Source organism: Eretmochelys imbricata, chromosome 1, assembly GCF_965152235.1.
Source record: "Eretmochelys imbricata isolate rEreImb1 chromosome 1, rEreImb1.hap1, whole genome shotgun sequence".
Lineage (NCBI taxonomy): Eukaryota > Metazoa > Chordata > Testudines > Cheloniidae > Eretmochelys > Eretmochelys imbricata.
Genome location: NC_135572.1, coordinates 23,390,115 through 23,406,578, shown reverse-complemented (window position 1 = coordinate 23,406,578; position 16,464 = coordinate 23,390,115). Strand labels below are relative to the sequence as shown.

Here is a 16,464-nt window from a genome sequence, read left to right as displayed (position 1 = left end):
AGTCATGCGTATTATCTCACCAAGTCTATAACTATGTCATAGTTGTGCTTATTTACTAGCATTTTGAGTTCTTCCTGCTTATTCCCCATACTTCTCGCATTAGTATACAGATATGTAAGATACTAATTTGATTCCCCCCGCTCAATCTGCAGAGCCAAGGAAAGTGACCAGCTCAAGAGCTGTTGGCAAACTGCAATCTGTTCTGGAATGTCCAGGTCTCCTGACTTGTGATATAATGGAACTCCCCAGGCATATCCACCAATTGCAGCCTTGTTGGTTGGGAAACTAGAACTGTTGGATGCAATTAAATAATTTGGAATGTTACTAAGAGAAGCTGTTGTTATCTAGCTTGAATTACAGACTCTGCAGGAGACAGCAGCTCCATGCCTCAGGATGAGAAAGACCCTGAGATGTCCTGCCCCACAAATGATCCAAAGGAGGCTGAATTAGAAACAAAAGGAGACATGGGCGATCTGTATGAGGCCCTGGAGAAGCTCCATGGGCTCTCTGATGGGGAGAAGGGGGAGAAGGCTCTGCTACGTTCACGCCTCCATGAGCAGTCTCAGCTCATCTGCATATTGAAGAAGCGAGCGGATGATACCCTAATGCGCTGCAAGGCACTGGAAAGTCTCAACATGGAGCTGGAGGAGTTGAGGATGGAGGATAGTGTGAGGCTGGAAAGTCAGACCCGGCGGGCCCAGCAGCTGGAGGAGCGCTTTATGGACTTGGCTGCCAACCATGAGGACATGATTCGCTTCAAGGATGAGCACAAGCAGCAGAACATGCTGCTGAGGGAGGAAAATAAGCGCCTGAGGCATGAAAACAATAGCCTTTTCAGCAAGGCTCTGAAGAAGAAGGAGGCTGAGGTTCTCCAGCTCACTTCCCAGGGGACGAGGCTCTCTCAGGAGGTAGATTCTTTAAAAGAGAGATGTGCTCAAGAGAGCCACAGAGCCCAGGAGCGAGAGAAGGAGCTACTGGAAGCTCAGAGCCAACAATCCAGTGTCCATGCCAGGGAAACTGATTTACTGAGAAGCCAACTGCAAAGCCTGGAGGAGAAGCACTGCCAAATTGCTGCACAGCTGGAGCAGGCAGAAAGGCAACAAAAGGCTGAGGGCAGCAAGCTGCAAGCCAAGTTGGAGAGGGTGATCCGTGAGAAAGAGGAGCTGCTGCATCTGGCTATGGAGAGGGGCAAGACACTGCAGGAGAAGCAACGGGAAATTCAGCAGCTGGAGAAGAAGCTGGAGTCTGCAGAGAGGGCCAGGCTGACAGCAGAGGAGCGCTTTGTGAGAGAGGTAGCAGCAGTGGACAGCAACCTAAGGGTCCAAGAGCTGCAGCGACGTCTGGAGGGAAATGAGCAAGCATACAGTGAGCTCTGGATGCAGTTTGATGCTTACAAGAAACACAGCATGGACTTACTTACTAAAGAAAAAGAGCTGAACAACAAACTCCGCCACTTCATGTCATAACCCCTCATCCTCTGTTCAGCTCTCAGCAGAACTATTATAGCACACTACTTACCGCTTGTTAGTAACCCTTTTTTTAAAAACTAAAATGATCTTGTATCAGATTTCTTTATTAGTGTGCTCACAACTTTACAAACCTTTTATGAGGGCTGGTTTGAAGCCCATTTTTTGTTTCCATACTATTGATTTGAGGTGGCAGCCTAAATGCAGCACTTTGAGTTAGTAGAACAAGTTATGCTAAATAAAACTGGGAAACAATGGACTTTAGTATGAAAAATTCATAATCATTTATGAGTTTATCTTGTTTGTTCCTTGCCTCTTATGTTTCTAGTAATTTTTTCAGATTATAGAAGTACATTAAATATTTTACATGACAAATAAAGAGGGGAAAAGAAGCTCTTGCCCTGAAAAGTTTAGATTTGATACAGCAAATTGTTAATATACAGTAAAGTGGAGCTGGGAAGGAAAAAAGGGTCACACCAAGATCACAGTTTATTACCTGTATGGAGGGATAAAGCAGATTACCACATGTACAGTATCTTTATCACTGAGGATGATTTTCAGATAGATGATTAGTTGTTTATATATTAGGGGTCTGATTCAAAGCAATCATCATCAACAGAAAAGCTCCCATCAACTTCTGAGGGGCTTGGATCAGGTCCTAGGTATGAAAAATGTGGATCAGTAGAAATCAGGTTTAAAATTGGACTTTGTTCATCATCCTCAAGTAAACTGAGCCCTATGCTGTCCTATGTGATGTTATAGGGATAATAAATACATCATTTTATTACAGCAACAAGGACATTGGCAGGGGTTCATGCAAAACCTTTCCCTTCCCCTAGTGTGTGCAACATAGAATCATAGATCATTAGGGTTGGAAGAGACCTCAGAAGGTCATCCAGTCCAACCCCCTGCTCAAAGCAGGACCAACCCCTTCTAAATCATCCCAGCCAGGGCTTTGTCAAGCCAGGCCTTAAAAACTTCTAAGGATGGAGATTCCACCACCTCCCTAGGTAACCCATTCCAGTGCTTCACCACGCTCCTAGTGAAATAGTGTTTCCTAATATTCAACCTCGACCTCCCCCACTGCAACTTGAGACCATTACTCCTTGTTCTGTCATCTGCCACCACTGAGAACAGCCGAGCTCCAACCTCTTCAGAGCCCCCCCCCCTTAGTTGAAGGCTGCTATCAAATCCCCTCTCACTAGGGTGACCAGATGTCCCGTTTTTATAGGGACAGTGCCGCTTTTTGGGGACTTTTTCTTATATAGGTGTCTATTACTCCCCACCCCGTCCCCTTTTTTCACAGTTGCTATCTGGTTACCCTACCCCTCACTCTTCTCTTCTGCAGACTAAACAAGCCCAGTCCCCTCAGCCTCTCCTCCTCAGTCATGTGCCCCAGCCCCCTAATCATTTTAACTGCCCTGCTCTGTGCTCCAGCAGCGGCTGCATTTCAGCGGTCCTGCCTGCGCCAACAGGCCCCTGGTACAGCTCTTGGGATCAAAGCTTCTTCATAAGGATTTCGAGGCCACTTTTCGGCCTGGCAGCCTCTTTGTCCAGCTCTGTAACACACCCATGGTGCATGCCCTCTTCTAAACTAACCCTGCCCCTCCCCTCTAAAATCCCCGCCCCGCCTCTCCCCTCTCGAATGCCCCCCACTGCCCCGCCCCTTCTCTCCCGAATATGGGGCGCGGGGGGGGGAGGGGTGGTCCTCTTCTCTCTCCGGTTCCGCGCGGCGGTGGTGGCCGAGCAGCCCCGCGCAGGCGCGGCCAGCGGAGCCGCCATTTCCGGCCCCCTGCGCTGCGGCCTGCAGCTTCTCCGTCCCGCGGCGTCTCTCCACCCGCTGCGGGGAATCCTCTTCCTCTCCCCGGACCAGCCTGCGGGGAAGCCCGGGCCTCGCCCCCTCCCCACCATGCGCCACAGCCTGACCCAGCTGCTGGCGGCCTCGTCGGGCGGGGAGAGCCCCTCGGCCGCCGCCTGGCAGCTCCCCCGCGCGGGGCCGGCCCCTGGGGCCGGAGGCGGCCATGGCGGGGAGGAGGAGCCGGAGGGCCCCCGCACCAAGCCGCAGCGCTGGGACGCGGCCGTCCTGGAGCAGCCGCAGCAGGGGCGGGGGGAGGCGGCCGCTGGGGCCGAGGAGCTGGCCGAGCAGGAGGACCCGTTCGCGGGGCTGGGGCTGGAGCTGGGCGATCTGCTGGAGGCGGCCCAGCCGCACTGGGACCTGGATGTGGAGCCGAGCGGCTGCTTCTGCGGGCAGCAGGACGAGCCGGAGCCACCCCTGAGCGCGCCGGGCCGGAGCAGCTGCGGGGCCAGCCCGGGCGGGGTCGGGGCCAGCCCGGGCGGGGTGGCGACGGGGAGCCGGCTGAAGGCGGCGGCCGCGGCCCGCCTGAACCGGCTGAAGAAGAAGCAGTACGTGTTGGGGTTGGAGAGCCGCCTGCAGGGCCTGGCCGCGGAGAACCGGCAGCTGCGGGACCGCAACCGGGGGCTGAACCGGCGCCTGCGGGATCTGGAGCGGGAAACTAACTACCTGCGGGCCGTGCTGGCCAACCAGAGCGCCCTGGGGCAGCTGCTGAACCGCCTGGCCGGGGCGGGCGGGCTCAGGCTCCGTACCAGCCTCTTCAGGGACATGGACCCGCCCCATCAGCACCCACCACAGACTGGCGAGAGCCGCGACCACGACTACGCCCTGCCGAGCCAGGATGCTGGCGAGCTGGAGGCGGAGGAGCGGCCGGCCTCCGGCGGGATCTGCCTCCACGTGGACAGGGATCAGCTGTCGGTGGAGTTCTGCTCCCTGTGTGCCAGGCGGGCATGTGCCTCCTTCAAAATGTAGGGTCAAGTACCTGCTTCAGTCTTTATTCTCACCTGTCCGTGCCCACATCCGGGGGCCTCGGGCCGTGGCGGAGCAAGCAGGCCATGGCTTGAAAAATAGGGGGTTGGCAAAACTGGCATGGGAACGGCGCCCGTGTGTGGCAGAGGGTAAAGAGCTCGCGTGAACGGCACACTTGGGAGCTTGTTTGTATTGGGTAAAGATTGTGCAAAACTGGCGCACAAATAGTGCGCTTGGAATCTGCTTACAGCAGCGTGCTAAATATTGTGCAACCTGACATATGCAGGTGTATTCGGAGCCCGTTTGCAGCAGTGAGTGAAAGATCACGCAAACCTGAAGCATGAAAGTGTGCTCAGTGCCCACAGTTGCCAGTAAAGATAATACTGTCTACCCTGTTTTGAATCAGATAATGTGTAGTCGGCTTATCCTGAGGAGCTGAAAATACTTGTTTTTTTTTAAAAAAGAAAAATGCTGCTTTATTAGGACATCGTCACCGGACAGACTTAAGAACAAAAATAGTATTGATCAGCAAACAGTTAAAGCATGCATATAAAACTGTAACAAGTCTCAATTATACATTACTATTAAACCTCTCTGACAGTTTCTTTTTTAGGTGCTTGCCCTGCCAGGCTCCGTTGTGTAGGGGTTAAAGAACAGTCGTTTTCCACCTCGCAACCTGGTAAGGATCCATATATTCCCATAATGCGATATCAAACAGCTTGCATTGATGCTTAGTCCAGGTTTTTCTGATCACTGGTTTAGGACCAGTGCTTAGAAATGTTTTCTCATCCTGAAAGCATTTGTACTGATTTACCGAAGTGTTTCCAGCTTTGGCCAATGGACAGGTAGTGGATATTAAAACTATATTCTGATTATTCTTCTTCTCCTTGCCTATATTCTGCAGTGGAGTTTTGACTTGATTTTAGTAGCCAGTAGCTCACAAATTAATGTAAAAGGAATAACATACACTGCTTGCTTTCCTTCTAATAGTAGCAGTTTTTAAGATATTTGCTACTGAAATATGCATCTGATTAGAGGAAAGGACAAATAATATGGTAATGAGTGTGATGTGGTTTTTTTTTTTTTAAGGTCTTCTGTTTTTAGACCACACAGAAGTATAACCAAATGGTTCTTGTTTGAAAGGTCAGGATTTGTGCCTTCCAGTGGTATACAATTCCTGATGGTTCTCAATATCACTTTAAAAAAGAAAGTAATTTCTCATTAGTCTACCTTACTTGGTGATGTAAAAATTTGTATGTTAAACGTAACCCAAATATTGGTTTCAATTATTAACATTGTACAATGGCACCCTAATGCAGGCAAGTCACCTACTTTTTTCACATAACTGTAACGTGAATTGCAATTCTAGTTCACCATAAATAGTCTGTATACCCAAGATCACTGAGATTCCTTGTATTTCAAAAGTGGCTTTTTACTTAAATTACATGCATACTTGCGTAACTTTACTATGGGATCTTAAATTGGCATCTCTGAGTATTCAGAAATATCTCTAGCTTTCTATAGTCAGTTAGGAAATACAATCTGCAGATGAACAAAGGTTATGTCTTGACATTGATGGTTTGAAAAAATAATGCGCATGCAGAGCTCCATGTTTAGTTAAGAGAGGAGGAATAAAATAATTTGGGGAGGTCACAGACAAATGTGTGAGAGTTGCTTTTGGATCAGCACTAATATTACCCTATCTTGCAAGACGAATAGGTTACAATACACCTTTTTATTTTTTGCTTGTATTAAAATGTTTAGATTATTCACATGTATGTAAATTGGGGAAGAAAGGGTGTGAAAAATAATTAAATGTAAAGTGAGGTTTCACAAAGAATGGATCAACTTAAGTCTAGAGTTAATGATTGAGATGTCTCTATTTCTAAAATGATTGAGTTAATATACTTAAACCTTAACACTAAGGTATAATAAATGGATTTATATGTTGGATTAAGAGTAAATTGAAGAGTCCTCCTCCTCCCAGTGATGTGCTTAAGTAGCTCCCATTAGTGGTAATAGGAGTTAAAGGAAGAGCAAGAGAAGAGACAACTAATTTCTTTGTGAAACATCACTGTTTGAAAAAGTATATGTGTATTTAGCATCCTTGTTTTTCTTTATGCTAAAGTGGATACAGCTGTGTTGGGGCAGAAGAGACGGGACCAGCTGCTGGCCACATTTCCTGCTTTATTTTAAAAGGTAGTATAAGAAATGGGGGAAAAAGAGGTAACAGGGCTTCTGCTGTCTTTCATTTTTGAAAAGCTTGAATGTTTGGAAAAACTAATCTCACCAGTCCAAAGTTAGTGTGATACTAATTTGAAAAGTGACTATGTACAAAGGTAATTTTTTACTTCTGCTTTCTTTGTATTCAGAGTTACATGTTCACAGAAATACAGAGCCAGCACAGCTAAGAACTAGTTAGCTGTGGATTCTGTTCCATCATGTACAGTATCAGCCGGATTATCTATTGAGTTCCAATTTTTGACACTTATATAACCCCATTGTAGGCCGTGGGGTAGTCCAAGTGTCACTGAGAGCCTAATTTAACTTTTAGAGCTCTTATTCTTGGTGATATGTGAGCTGGGAAGAACTGGACTTACTTGAGCCTAGACTGAGTTTGTAGGGCTCATAGTTGGAGAAACGCATTTTTACTTCAACATCTTATTCAACAAAAATATTAAAACAGTAAGCATGGAAGACTGCCATGGCATTTTTAGTAAGTTTTAAGGTAACTATTACATTACCTTAACTTAAATGTGACACTGTCTTGCTCTGTAATAGGATTCCCCCTTTTTGCACAATTATAAACACTTTGTTGTTGGATCAGAGCAATCTGGGACTTAATCCTGGTCTCTAATATGCACATGTCCATCACTGCGTTCTGTAAAATCTACTGCGTATGAGCAATAGTTAATTTTACAACATGCAAAATGTTGTGTGCTGGTACAACTAAGAACAGGATCCACCCCCAAGAATGTGACTGCAGGGATTTTTAGTGCCTTCTGAATCATATGTAAGCCAAACAGAGGGGAAAATTCTTTGAATGCTAATCAATTTGTGCTATCTGTATGGAATATTGTTAAATACAGCTTTTTGAAGCAGAAACCTTGAACTGATTTCTTAACGATACTTGAAAAACTTGTAAATGTTTCTTTGTAATTAGCTTTGTGCCGTACAAATAAGAATACAGTACTATAATAAAACCAGATGTGTTGATCTTTCAATTATGGGCTCAAATTTTTTCATTTTGTTATTAACGTTTTGTTTTTAATGGATGGATCTTTAGATGGTTGGGAATTGAAAAAGGGATTGCTAACAGTGTTGCCTGTACGTTTTTATCAGTTGGGAAGCTTTTTAAGCAAGAATATAAAACTGGTATTTAAGAGTTAAACCATACTTTGATTTGTCTTACAGCTTTATAAAATTACTTTTTCTTTAAATGAACAACTTTTGTGGGTGGGGATGGAATAATACTGTTGCTGTTTCTCAAGAGTATAAGATGCAGTGGCACTTTCTCCTTGGAGTTTGCAGTGACCACTCTGATTTACTAAATACATCATTTAATAAATAACACTTTAACTGTGTGCAGCATTTCTTCAAGAAACCATGTAACTTAAGTAGAAATCTTAGGCCTGGTCTACTCTAGAAAATTGGGTCGGTACAACTACATTTGTCGGGGTGTAAAAAATCCACATGCCTGAGCGGTATTGTTAAGATGACTAAGTAAGTCCCCATGTAGACCGTGCTAGGTCGATGAAAAAATTGGATTATCTACACCAATGAGAGAACCAATTGGATTATCCACACCAATGTTGGCGTAGGTAGGGTCTGCACTGAAGCACTACAGTGGCACAACTGTGCTGCTGTCGCGTTTTAAGTATAGACACACCCTTAGTAGCTACTTCCATGTTCTGGTGACATCTCTCTCTCTCTCATTTTTTCATTTCATTTTTTTGCTTCCTGATATTGATGGTTATCTACTTTCTATTTACTGTCATGTTGTTAGTTCATAATTTTATGTCCTGTTCTTGTTTCACATACTAAATTGCAGACTAAGGGCCAACAAAGTGCTTGTTCCATTGAGTAATAGGTACGCACATAAGGCCCGACTTGAATTGCAAATGATTGTCAAAACCCTGTGGCTGAGTTGCAGACAAGCCATGGAAAAGTAATATTGGACCCTATTACTTACGGTAACAAAGTCCGTTATTACTTTTCCATGATTTTCTGCTGTTGGCCGCCTGGGGCTGAGAGCGGGGGCTCTCGCAGCTCCCACTGTCAAACTGCGATGGAAGCCTTTTATTGCGGAATCCGCAGTATTGCCAGTTACATAGGGTCTTACGCATATAACTTTTTCTATTTTGACTGTATTCTGCAATATGTTTATCTAAAAATGTAGTAAATGACAATAATCAAATGTTGAACAAATTGGCTAAACTTGATGAAGTGTAACTGTTGACTTAGGCCTGGTTTACACCTAAAATTTAGGTCGACATAGCTGCATTGCTCAGATGTGTGCAAAATCCACACCCTGAGTGGCGTAGCTATGCTGACCTAACCACCAGTGAACGTGCCGCTAGGTTGATGATGGAAGCATTCCAGAAGAATGCTTCCGTCATCAGTCTAGCTACCATTGTTTGGGGAGGTGGTGGTCCTTCAGTAACAGAAAAATCCCTTCTGTCACTGAAGGCTGCATCTACGGTACGGAGTTATGCCAGCAAAGCTATACCACCATAGCTATGCCGCTGTGGTACCTGTAGTGTAGACATGGCCTTACGCTTCCCAAGTGGTTTACGTTTCTGGATATATGCAGGGGTTTGAGAGTACACAGTTGATAAATTTTAACAGGTTTTTAGAGTTTGACTGCAAGGCTGTATCATAATGCTCAGTTGTTGAGAGAGTCTTAAAAAGATGTTTGTTCTTTGGACGGTGCGCTTCAAGAAAGTGGCTTGTTGGGGTGTGGAGTTATTGGTTGCCTCTCCATCTCTAATTTAAGTGTAGGCATTGCATGTACTTAAAGTAGTCTGGCTCAGTCTACAGCAGTTATAACGAACGATAAGATTTTTGTCATGAAGTCACAGACTCCATGACTTTCAGAGAGCTTGGTGACATTTTCTGCTTCAACTTCAATCCTGTGCTTTGAGGTGGCAGGCCCTGTGGGCTCCCAGATTCCATGGGTCCTGCAGGGGCCCTGGAGCTGTTTAAGTCTCTCTCTCTCCCCCCCCCCGAAGTTGGCCCTCACCTTATTTTTAATAAAAGTCAAAGACAGGTCACAGGCTTCTGTGAATTTTTGTTTTTCCTGTGACCTGTCCATGACTTCAACTAAAAATAACCATGACAAAATCTTAACCTTATTTATAACAAAAGAAGTGGGGAAATACCTCAGTAAGAAGATTAAATTAATGAATAAAAAGAAGTTAAAATTATTTAAAAGCAGTAATGACATAAGGGAGTGTATTTCTTGGCTTAATGAGCAGCTGGAAGAGTTAACGTCTGGCTTTGTTTTGTGCTGTGCACTACAAAGGAATAATTGATTAAAGGTTATAATTGGTGTTATAAACTGAACATACACGTAAACAGAAGGGAATCACCATTTTGTGTCTTAACTGCATGAAGATAGTGCAATATTTTTCATTGCTGATGTTTTTCTAGTAGTTAAAGACCATTACAGTAATCAGTAAGAAATAGGACTTCATTCTCAGTAATCTTAAATGCCTGTGCATTTTAATAGCATTGCAAATTAACCTTTCTCTCTTTTCTCCAAACAGCTTAGCAGCACCTGGGGGAAAAACAGTTCAATTTTTCTGCAACCTGTAACTGCCTGGAGAGTTGGTATCAAAGTAATTATGGGGAGCCATGTCACAAATTTTGGCATCTACTGATGTATCTGAGCTACCAATTTTTTTTTGTCACTTGCCAAAAGTGGAGAGTCCTAGTGTTTCCTTTGAAATTTTGAGGGACTTATTAAAAAATAAAGCAAAGGTTTTATGTATAAAACTTTCATAAAATTACCCATTTTTAAAAACCTTTATGGTAATGTGTTTTGGGGATTGTGTATTTGAATATGGTATCTTCTGCGTGAAGGAAAGTATTGTAATACTTCGTATACAGCCTATTATACTGTTATTTATTTAGACTTACAAAAGCCTCAGTAGGTGTACAACATATGACCTGGGTTTCCAAATGGATATTTTGTATTCAGAAACTTTTTTTTGTAGTTTTAAGCATAGTAAAACGTAGGTCACCAGTGGTGGGTGAGGTGCTCTTCTCTCCCATCCTGTTGGGATAAGAGAGTGCCAGGGATGGGGCTTTCTTGGGAGGTGTGCCTGTTCTGGGCTTAGGAGAAATCAAGAAGAAGAGGGGAGTGTTTATTGCCAGGGGGATTGGGAGCAAGGGGAGAAGAAAGCTGTTGCTGGTTGTGATAGGTGAAGTAGTGTTTTGTAGCACTGTTCATAAAACAGAGAGCTCTGCTCATGATGGTACAGCAGGCTTCTCCATTCCTTTCCCCTCTAACAACTCTCCCTCCCATAATCTGAATCACCATCATTCCAGCAGAAGATTAGACCTTGACTACCTTCAGAATCCATCTATATTGCTTCTTAATTGCACAGTAGATTTTGCCTTTAAAATGCAGTGAAAGCTACTGCAGTGATGATGTTTTTGTGTGTAACCTGTTTTTGCCATGATGGTAAGAATCTCTACAGATAAGGATGTAACTAAAAATAATTATGACCGTACCTGTAACTGCTGACTTGGGATTTTAAACTTTTTCTTGCTTAGTTTTCAGTTGACTTTTGGCAAAATGTAACATAGATACTACTTTTCATAGTATTCCTACAATTTGTGTGATGGTAGCTGTTAGTAGAAGGTACATAACTCAACCACTTGGAATTTTTTTTTTTTTTTTTGGTGTGAAATGCCAAAGGTACTGGGGCATACTGAGAAGTATTTGTATGTAAGAGGCAAGTAGCCCCGCATTAAAACAATTTTTCCCTTATCGATGAATCTTTAAATAGCCATGCTAACATATTTGACTGAGAGAAAAATTGCATCAGTAACTTAAAAACAATGTTTTCCTGGTGCAACTTACAAGTGGATGAATTAAAAACTTTTCAGTATCGGGCTTTGTAACTTTAAACAGTGACTGGCCAATAGCCACAATGTGTGTGTCCCTATTTTTTCAATCTCCTGATACAGACTAACTTGTTAAGTTTTTAAATTTGAATAAATTATTTAGTGTAAAAGAGTGTCATCAGGTGAACAGTCTTAAAAAAAAAAAAAAAAAAAAAAAAAAAAAAAAAGGTACAGGGCTGTAATTGTTACTCTTTAAACTAGTTTAGTTTCCAAAGCGGAATGAATGTAATACTAATTAGTTTGATTAAATGCTGTTTTGAGCTAGGCATTGATTATGTAAGCTTCTTCTGTCTCAGTTCTGTGATGCAGCTTTGATACTGTCCTGTAAAATATCTTTGTTCCGGTCATGGGACCCTAGAGTGCCAGTGATAACTGCTGAACAGTACAGGAGCTAAATGTTTGTTTAGATGAAATCCGGTATGGCAAGAAAAATACAAGGGAATGCTGGAGGTCTCAGTGCTGTGTGCGCGGAGGAAGAATAGTGTGGTTCCATTAGCTAAATTGTAAATATAGGGCCAAATTCTGCTCATTTTTCCCTGTATAAATCAGGCTCACCCCACAGGCTTTTAATTACCTAGGAAACTAGAATTACTGTTGTATACATGATTGTTTCTCTGCCATAGCAATCACATTGCTCTTATACTTGTCAATTGCATGCACATAATTTTTGGAAAGTTGGACAAATACAATAAAACAGCAAGTGTGCATTCCATTTACACTAGTCCAAGAATATAGATTCACTAACAAACCTGATGATTGTTTTCAATAAAACTCTAGGATCGGGGAACAGAAGCACAGATCATTTTCTCTTTAGAGCAGGCTACTCTTGAACAAGCTGACGCATTGTCACTCTAAAATTTGGGGAGCCTGCTGGCTGGCAGTTTACTACATTTTTGTGAAGGGTGTTCCATGTCCTTCAGACATATTTGGTATGTGGGATTGCACTGTATATTTGCAAAGAAGATACATATCTATGCCCTTACTGTACTTACCCCTTCATTAAATGTGTATAACTTTAGAGTGTTTCAAATTAGCATTTCACATAAAGCACCCTAGAATGTGCTGTAGTGAGTGTGACTGTACCTTATCAGCCCAGACCACTTACTTTGTGAGACCCGAAGATGTCTTTGGATAATGAGGGCTGCACATTACTTGAGCAGCATAGATCACTTTCAGTCTCTTGACTGACTGTCCTGGTTAGAAGAAAGCTAATGAATTTTATGTGCAAAATTAGATGACAGGAAGCTCCAAAATTTTTTCTGCTTTGACCTTTCTGGTATCTGGGTATGGAGGCTTTTAAATTAACCCCACCCCACTATGCTGTCTTCTTTTCTATCTTCTCCATCAGACTAGTAAAAGTGGAAATGAAGATATTTGGTCTGCCATTCAGGGTTCAAGTAACAATGCAGAATACTGTATATGTTGGCAGAATGTGTCTCAATTTTGGGAAGGTTTCAGAGTAACATCTGTGTTAGTCTATATTCGCAAAAAGAAAAGGAGTACTTGTGGCACCTTAGAGACTAACCAGTTTATTTGAGCATGAGCTTTCGTGAGCTATAGCTCACTTCATCGGATGCATACCGTGGAAACTGCAGAAGACATTATATACACACAGAGACCATGAAACAATACCTCCTCCCACCCCACTGTCCTGCTGGTAATAGCTTATCTAAAGTGATCATCAAGTTGGGCCATTTCCAGCACAAATCCAGGTTTTCTCACCTTCCGGCCCCCCCCCCCCCCCAAAAAAAAAACCAAAAACCTCACTCTCCTGCTGGTAATAGCTCATCCAAAGTGACCACTCTCCCTACAATGTGCATGGTAATCAAGGTGGGCCATTTCCACCACAAATCCAGGCTCTCTCACCCCCCACCCCCCCCCGGAAACACACACACACTCTCTCTCCCCCCCTCCCTCCCTTCCTCTGCTGGCAATACCTCATCCAAACTGACCACTCTCCAAGTTTAAATCCAAGTTTAACCAGAACGTCGGGGGGGGGCGGTTAGGAAAAAACAAGGGGAAATAGGCTACCTTGCATAATTACTTAGCTACTCCCAGTCTCTATTTAAGCCTAAATTAATAGTATCCAATTTGCAAATGAATTCCAATTCAGCAGTTTCTCGCTGGAGTCTGGATTTGAAGTTTTTTTGTTGTAAGATAGCGACCTTCATGTCTGTGATTGCGTGACCAGAGAGATTGAAGTGTTCTCCGACTGGTTTATGAATGTTATAATTCTTGACATCTGATTTGTGTCCCTTTATTCTTTTACGTAGAGACTGTCCAGTTTGACCAATGTAAATGGCAGAGGGGCATTGCTGGCACATGATGGCATATATCACATTGGTGGATGTGCAGGTGAACGAGCCTCTGATAGTGTGGCTGATGTTATTAGGCCCTGTGATGGTGTCCCCTGAATAGATAATGTGGGCACAGTTGGCAACGGGCTTTGTTGCAAGGATAGGTTCCTGGGTTAGTGGTTCTGTTGTGTGGTATGTGGTTGTTGGTGAGTATTTGCTTCAGGTTGCGGGGCTGCCTGTAGGCAAGGACTGGCCTGTCTCCCAAGATTTGTGAGAGTGTTGGGTCATCCTTCAGGATAGGTTGTAGATCCTTAATAATGCGTTGGAGGGGTTTTAGTTGGGGGCTGAAGGTGACAGCTAGTGGCGTTCTGTTATTTTCTGTAGTGTCCAGGAAGTGGATCTCTTGTGTGGACTGGACCAGGCTGAGGTTGATGGTGGGATGGAAATTGTTGAAATCATGGTGGAATTCCTCAAGGGCTTCTCTTCGTCCCCTAAAGCCCCTACTCTACTTGCGCTATATTGATGACATCTTCATCATCTGGACCCATGGAAAAGAAGCCCTTGAGGAATTCCACCATGATTTCAACAATTTCCATCCCACCAACAACCTCAGCCTGGTCCAGTCCACACAAGAGATCCACTTCCTGGACACTACAGTGCTAATAAACAATGGTTACATAAACACCAACCTATACCGGAAACCTACTGACCGCTATTCCTACCTACATGCCTCCAGCTTTCACCCTGACCACACCACACGATCCATCGTCTACAGCCAAGCTCTGCGATACAACCGCATTTGCTCCAACCCCTCAGACAGAGACAAACACCTACAAGATCTCTGTCACGCTTTCTTACAACTACAATACCCACCTGCGGAAGTGAAGAAACAGATTGATAGAGCCAGAAGAGTTCCCAGAAGTCACCTACTACAGGACAGGCCTAACAAAGAAAATAACAGAACGCCACTAGCCGTCACCTTCAGCCCCCAACTAAAACCCCTCCAACGCATTATTAAGGATCTACAACCTATCCTGAAGGATGACCCAACACTCTCTCAAATCTTGGGAGACAGGCCAGTCCTTGCCTACAGGCAGCCCCGCAACCTGAAGCAAATACTCACCAACAACCACATACCACACAACAGAACCACTAACCCAGGAACCTATCCTTGCAACAAAGCCTGTTGTCAACTGTGTCCACATATCTATTCAGGGGACACCATCACAGGCCCTAATAACATCAGCCACGCTATCAGAGGCTCGTTCACCTGCACATCCACCAATGTGATATATGCCATCATGTGCCAGCAATGCCCCTCTGCCATTTACATTGGTCAAACTGGACAGTCTCTACGTAAAAGAATAAACAGACACAAATCAGATGTCAAGAATTATAACATTCATAAACCAGTCGGAGAACACTTCAATCTCTCTGGTCACGCAATCACAGACATGAAGGTCGCTATCTTACAACAAAAAAACTTCAAATCCAGACTCCAGCGAGAAACTGCTGAATTGGAATTCATTTGCAAATTGGATACTATTAATTTAGGCTTAAATAGAGACTGGGAGTGGCTAAGTCATTATGCAAGGTAACCTATTTCCCCTTGTTTTTTCCTAACCCCCCCTCCCCTCCCCCCCCCCAAGACGTTCTGGTTAAACTTGGATTTAAACTTGGAGAGTGGTCAGTTTGGATGAGCTATTGCCAGCAGTAGAGTGAGTTTGTGTGTGTGTGTTTCGGGGGGAGGGGGGGGTGAGAGAGCCTGGATTTGTGCTGGAAATGGCCCACCTTGATTACCATGCACATTGTAGGGAGAGTGGTCACTTTGGATGAGCTGTTACCAGCAGGAGAGTGAGTTTGTATGTGTGGTTTTTGGAGGGGGGTGAGGGGGTGAGAGAACCTGGATTTGTGCAGGAAATGGCCCACCTTGATTATCGTACACATTGTGAAGAGAGTGGTCACTTTGGATGGGCTATTACCAGCAGGAGAGTGAATTTGTGTGTGTGTGTGGGGGGGGGGGGGGCGGAGGGTGAGAGAACCTGGATTTGTGCTGGAAATGGCCCAACTTGATGATCACTTTAGATAAGCTATTACCAGCAGGACAGTGGGGTGGGAGGAGGTATTGTTTCATGGTCTCTGTGTGTATATAATGTCTTCTGCAGTTTCCACGGTATGCATCCGATGAAGTGAGCTGTAGCTCACGAAAGCTCATGCTCAAATAAATTGGTTAGTCTCTAATTTTGGGAAGCAAAATCTGGAAGAAATTATTCAGATAGTTAATACTAAAATTGCGTGGGGTGACTTACAAGTCAATCGAGATTTCACAACTCATCAAATTTACATTTAAATAGAATTTTGCCTTTTTTTCTTTTTTATTGAAAAAGACACAAAAAGGATATTTAAGAATTTTTGGTCCTGAGATCTTTCTATATCTAGCAGCAGATTACCTTAAGGTAAGGGGAGTAATAGGCATGAATAGACTCTTGCTCTTTATTTGTAAGTAGGCTTGGCATAATTCATTGTTTCCTTTTTATAGTTTTGGTGGTATCAGTATGTTTAAACTTTCACAGTTGTAGGAAATTATGGGGGGCATCAGACAATTTAATGATGAGATTCAAAATGTAAAAACTTTATCATAGTTAAAACACAAATTGTCAACATCCCATGTCAAAAAATATGAAGTGAATATTCTTAAATCAAACACTTAAGTTGTCAAGCACCATTTTTCTTTCTTTGCCTATCT

General features: G+C 43.7%; 2 protein-coding genes across 3 annotated transcripts; both read left to right on the top strand.

The window, feature by feature from the left end:
- The first annotated feature begins 383 nt into the window (after positions 1-383).
- Positions 384-1,537, top strand: CCDC89 (coiled-coil domain containing 89). The gene has a single exon (XM_077807880.1). It carries the CDS (start codon positions 384-386, stop codon positions 1,464-1,466), a length of 1,083 nt encoding a protein of 360 aa, XP_077664006.1. The 3' UTR covers positions 1,467-1,537.
- Positions 1,538-3,209: 1,672 nt separating this feature from the next.
- On the top strand, positions 3,210-12,990 carry CREBZF (CREB/ATF bZIP transcription factor). 2 transcript variants are annotated; one of them, XR_013344858.1, is made up of 4 exons: positions 3,210-4,286; positions 4,889-4,966; positions 6,416-6,486; positions 10,056-12,990. XR_013344858.1 is itself a non-coding variant. In XM_077807817.1 (3 exons), exons 1-2 carry the CDS (start codon positions 3,376-3,378, stop codon positions 4,935-4,937), a joined length of 960 nt encoding a protein of 319 aa, XP_077663943.1. In that variant the 5' UTR covers positions 3,210-3,375; the 3' UTR covers positions 4,938-4,966; positions 6,416-7,511. The 2 variants fall into 2 exon arrangements, 1 of the variants encoding a protein (XP_077663943.1); XM_077807817.1 differs by lacking the exon at positions 10,056-12,990 and having other exon boundaries at positions 6,416-7,511.
- The last annotated feature ends 3,474 nt before the right edge of the window (positions 12,991-16,464 follow it).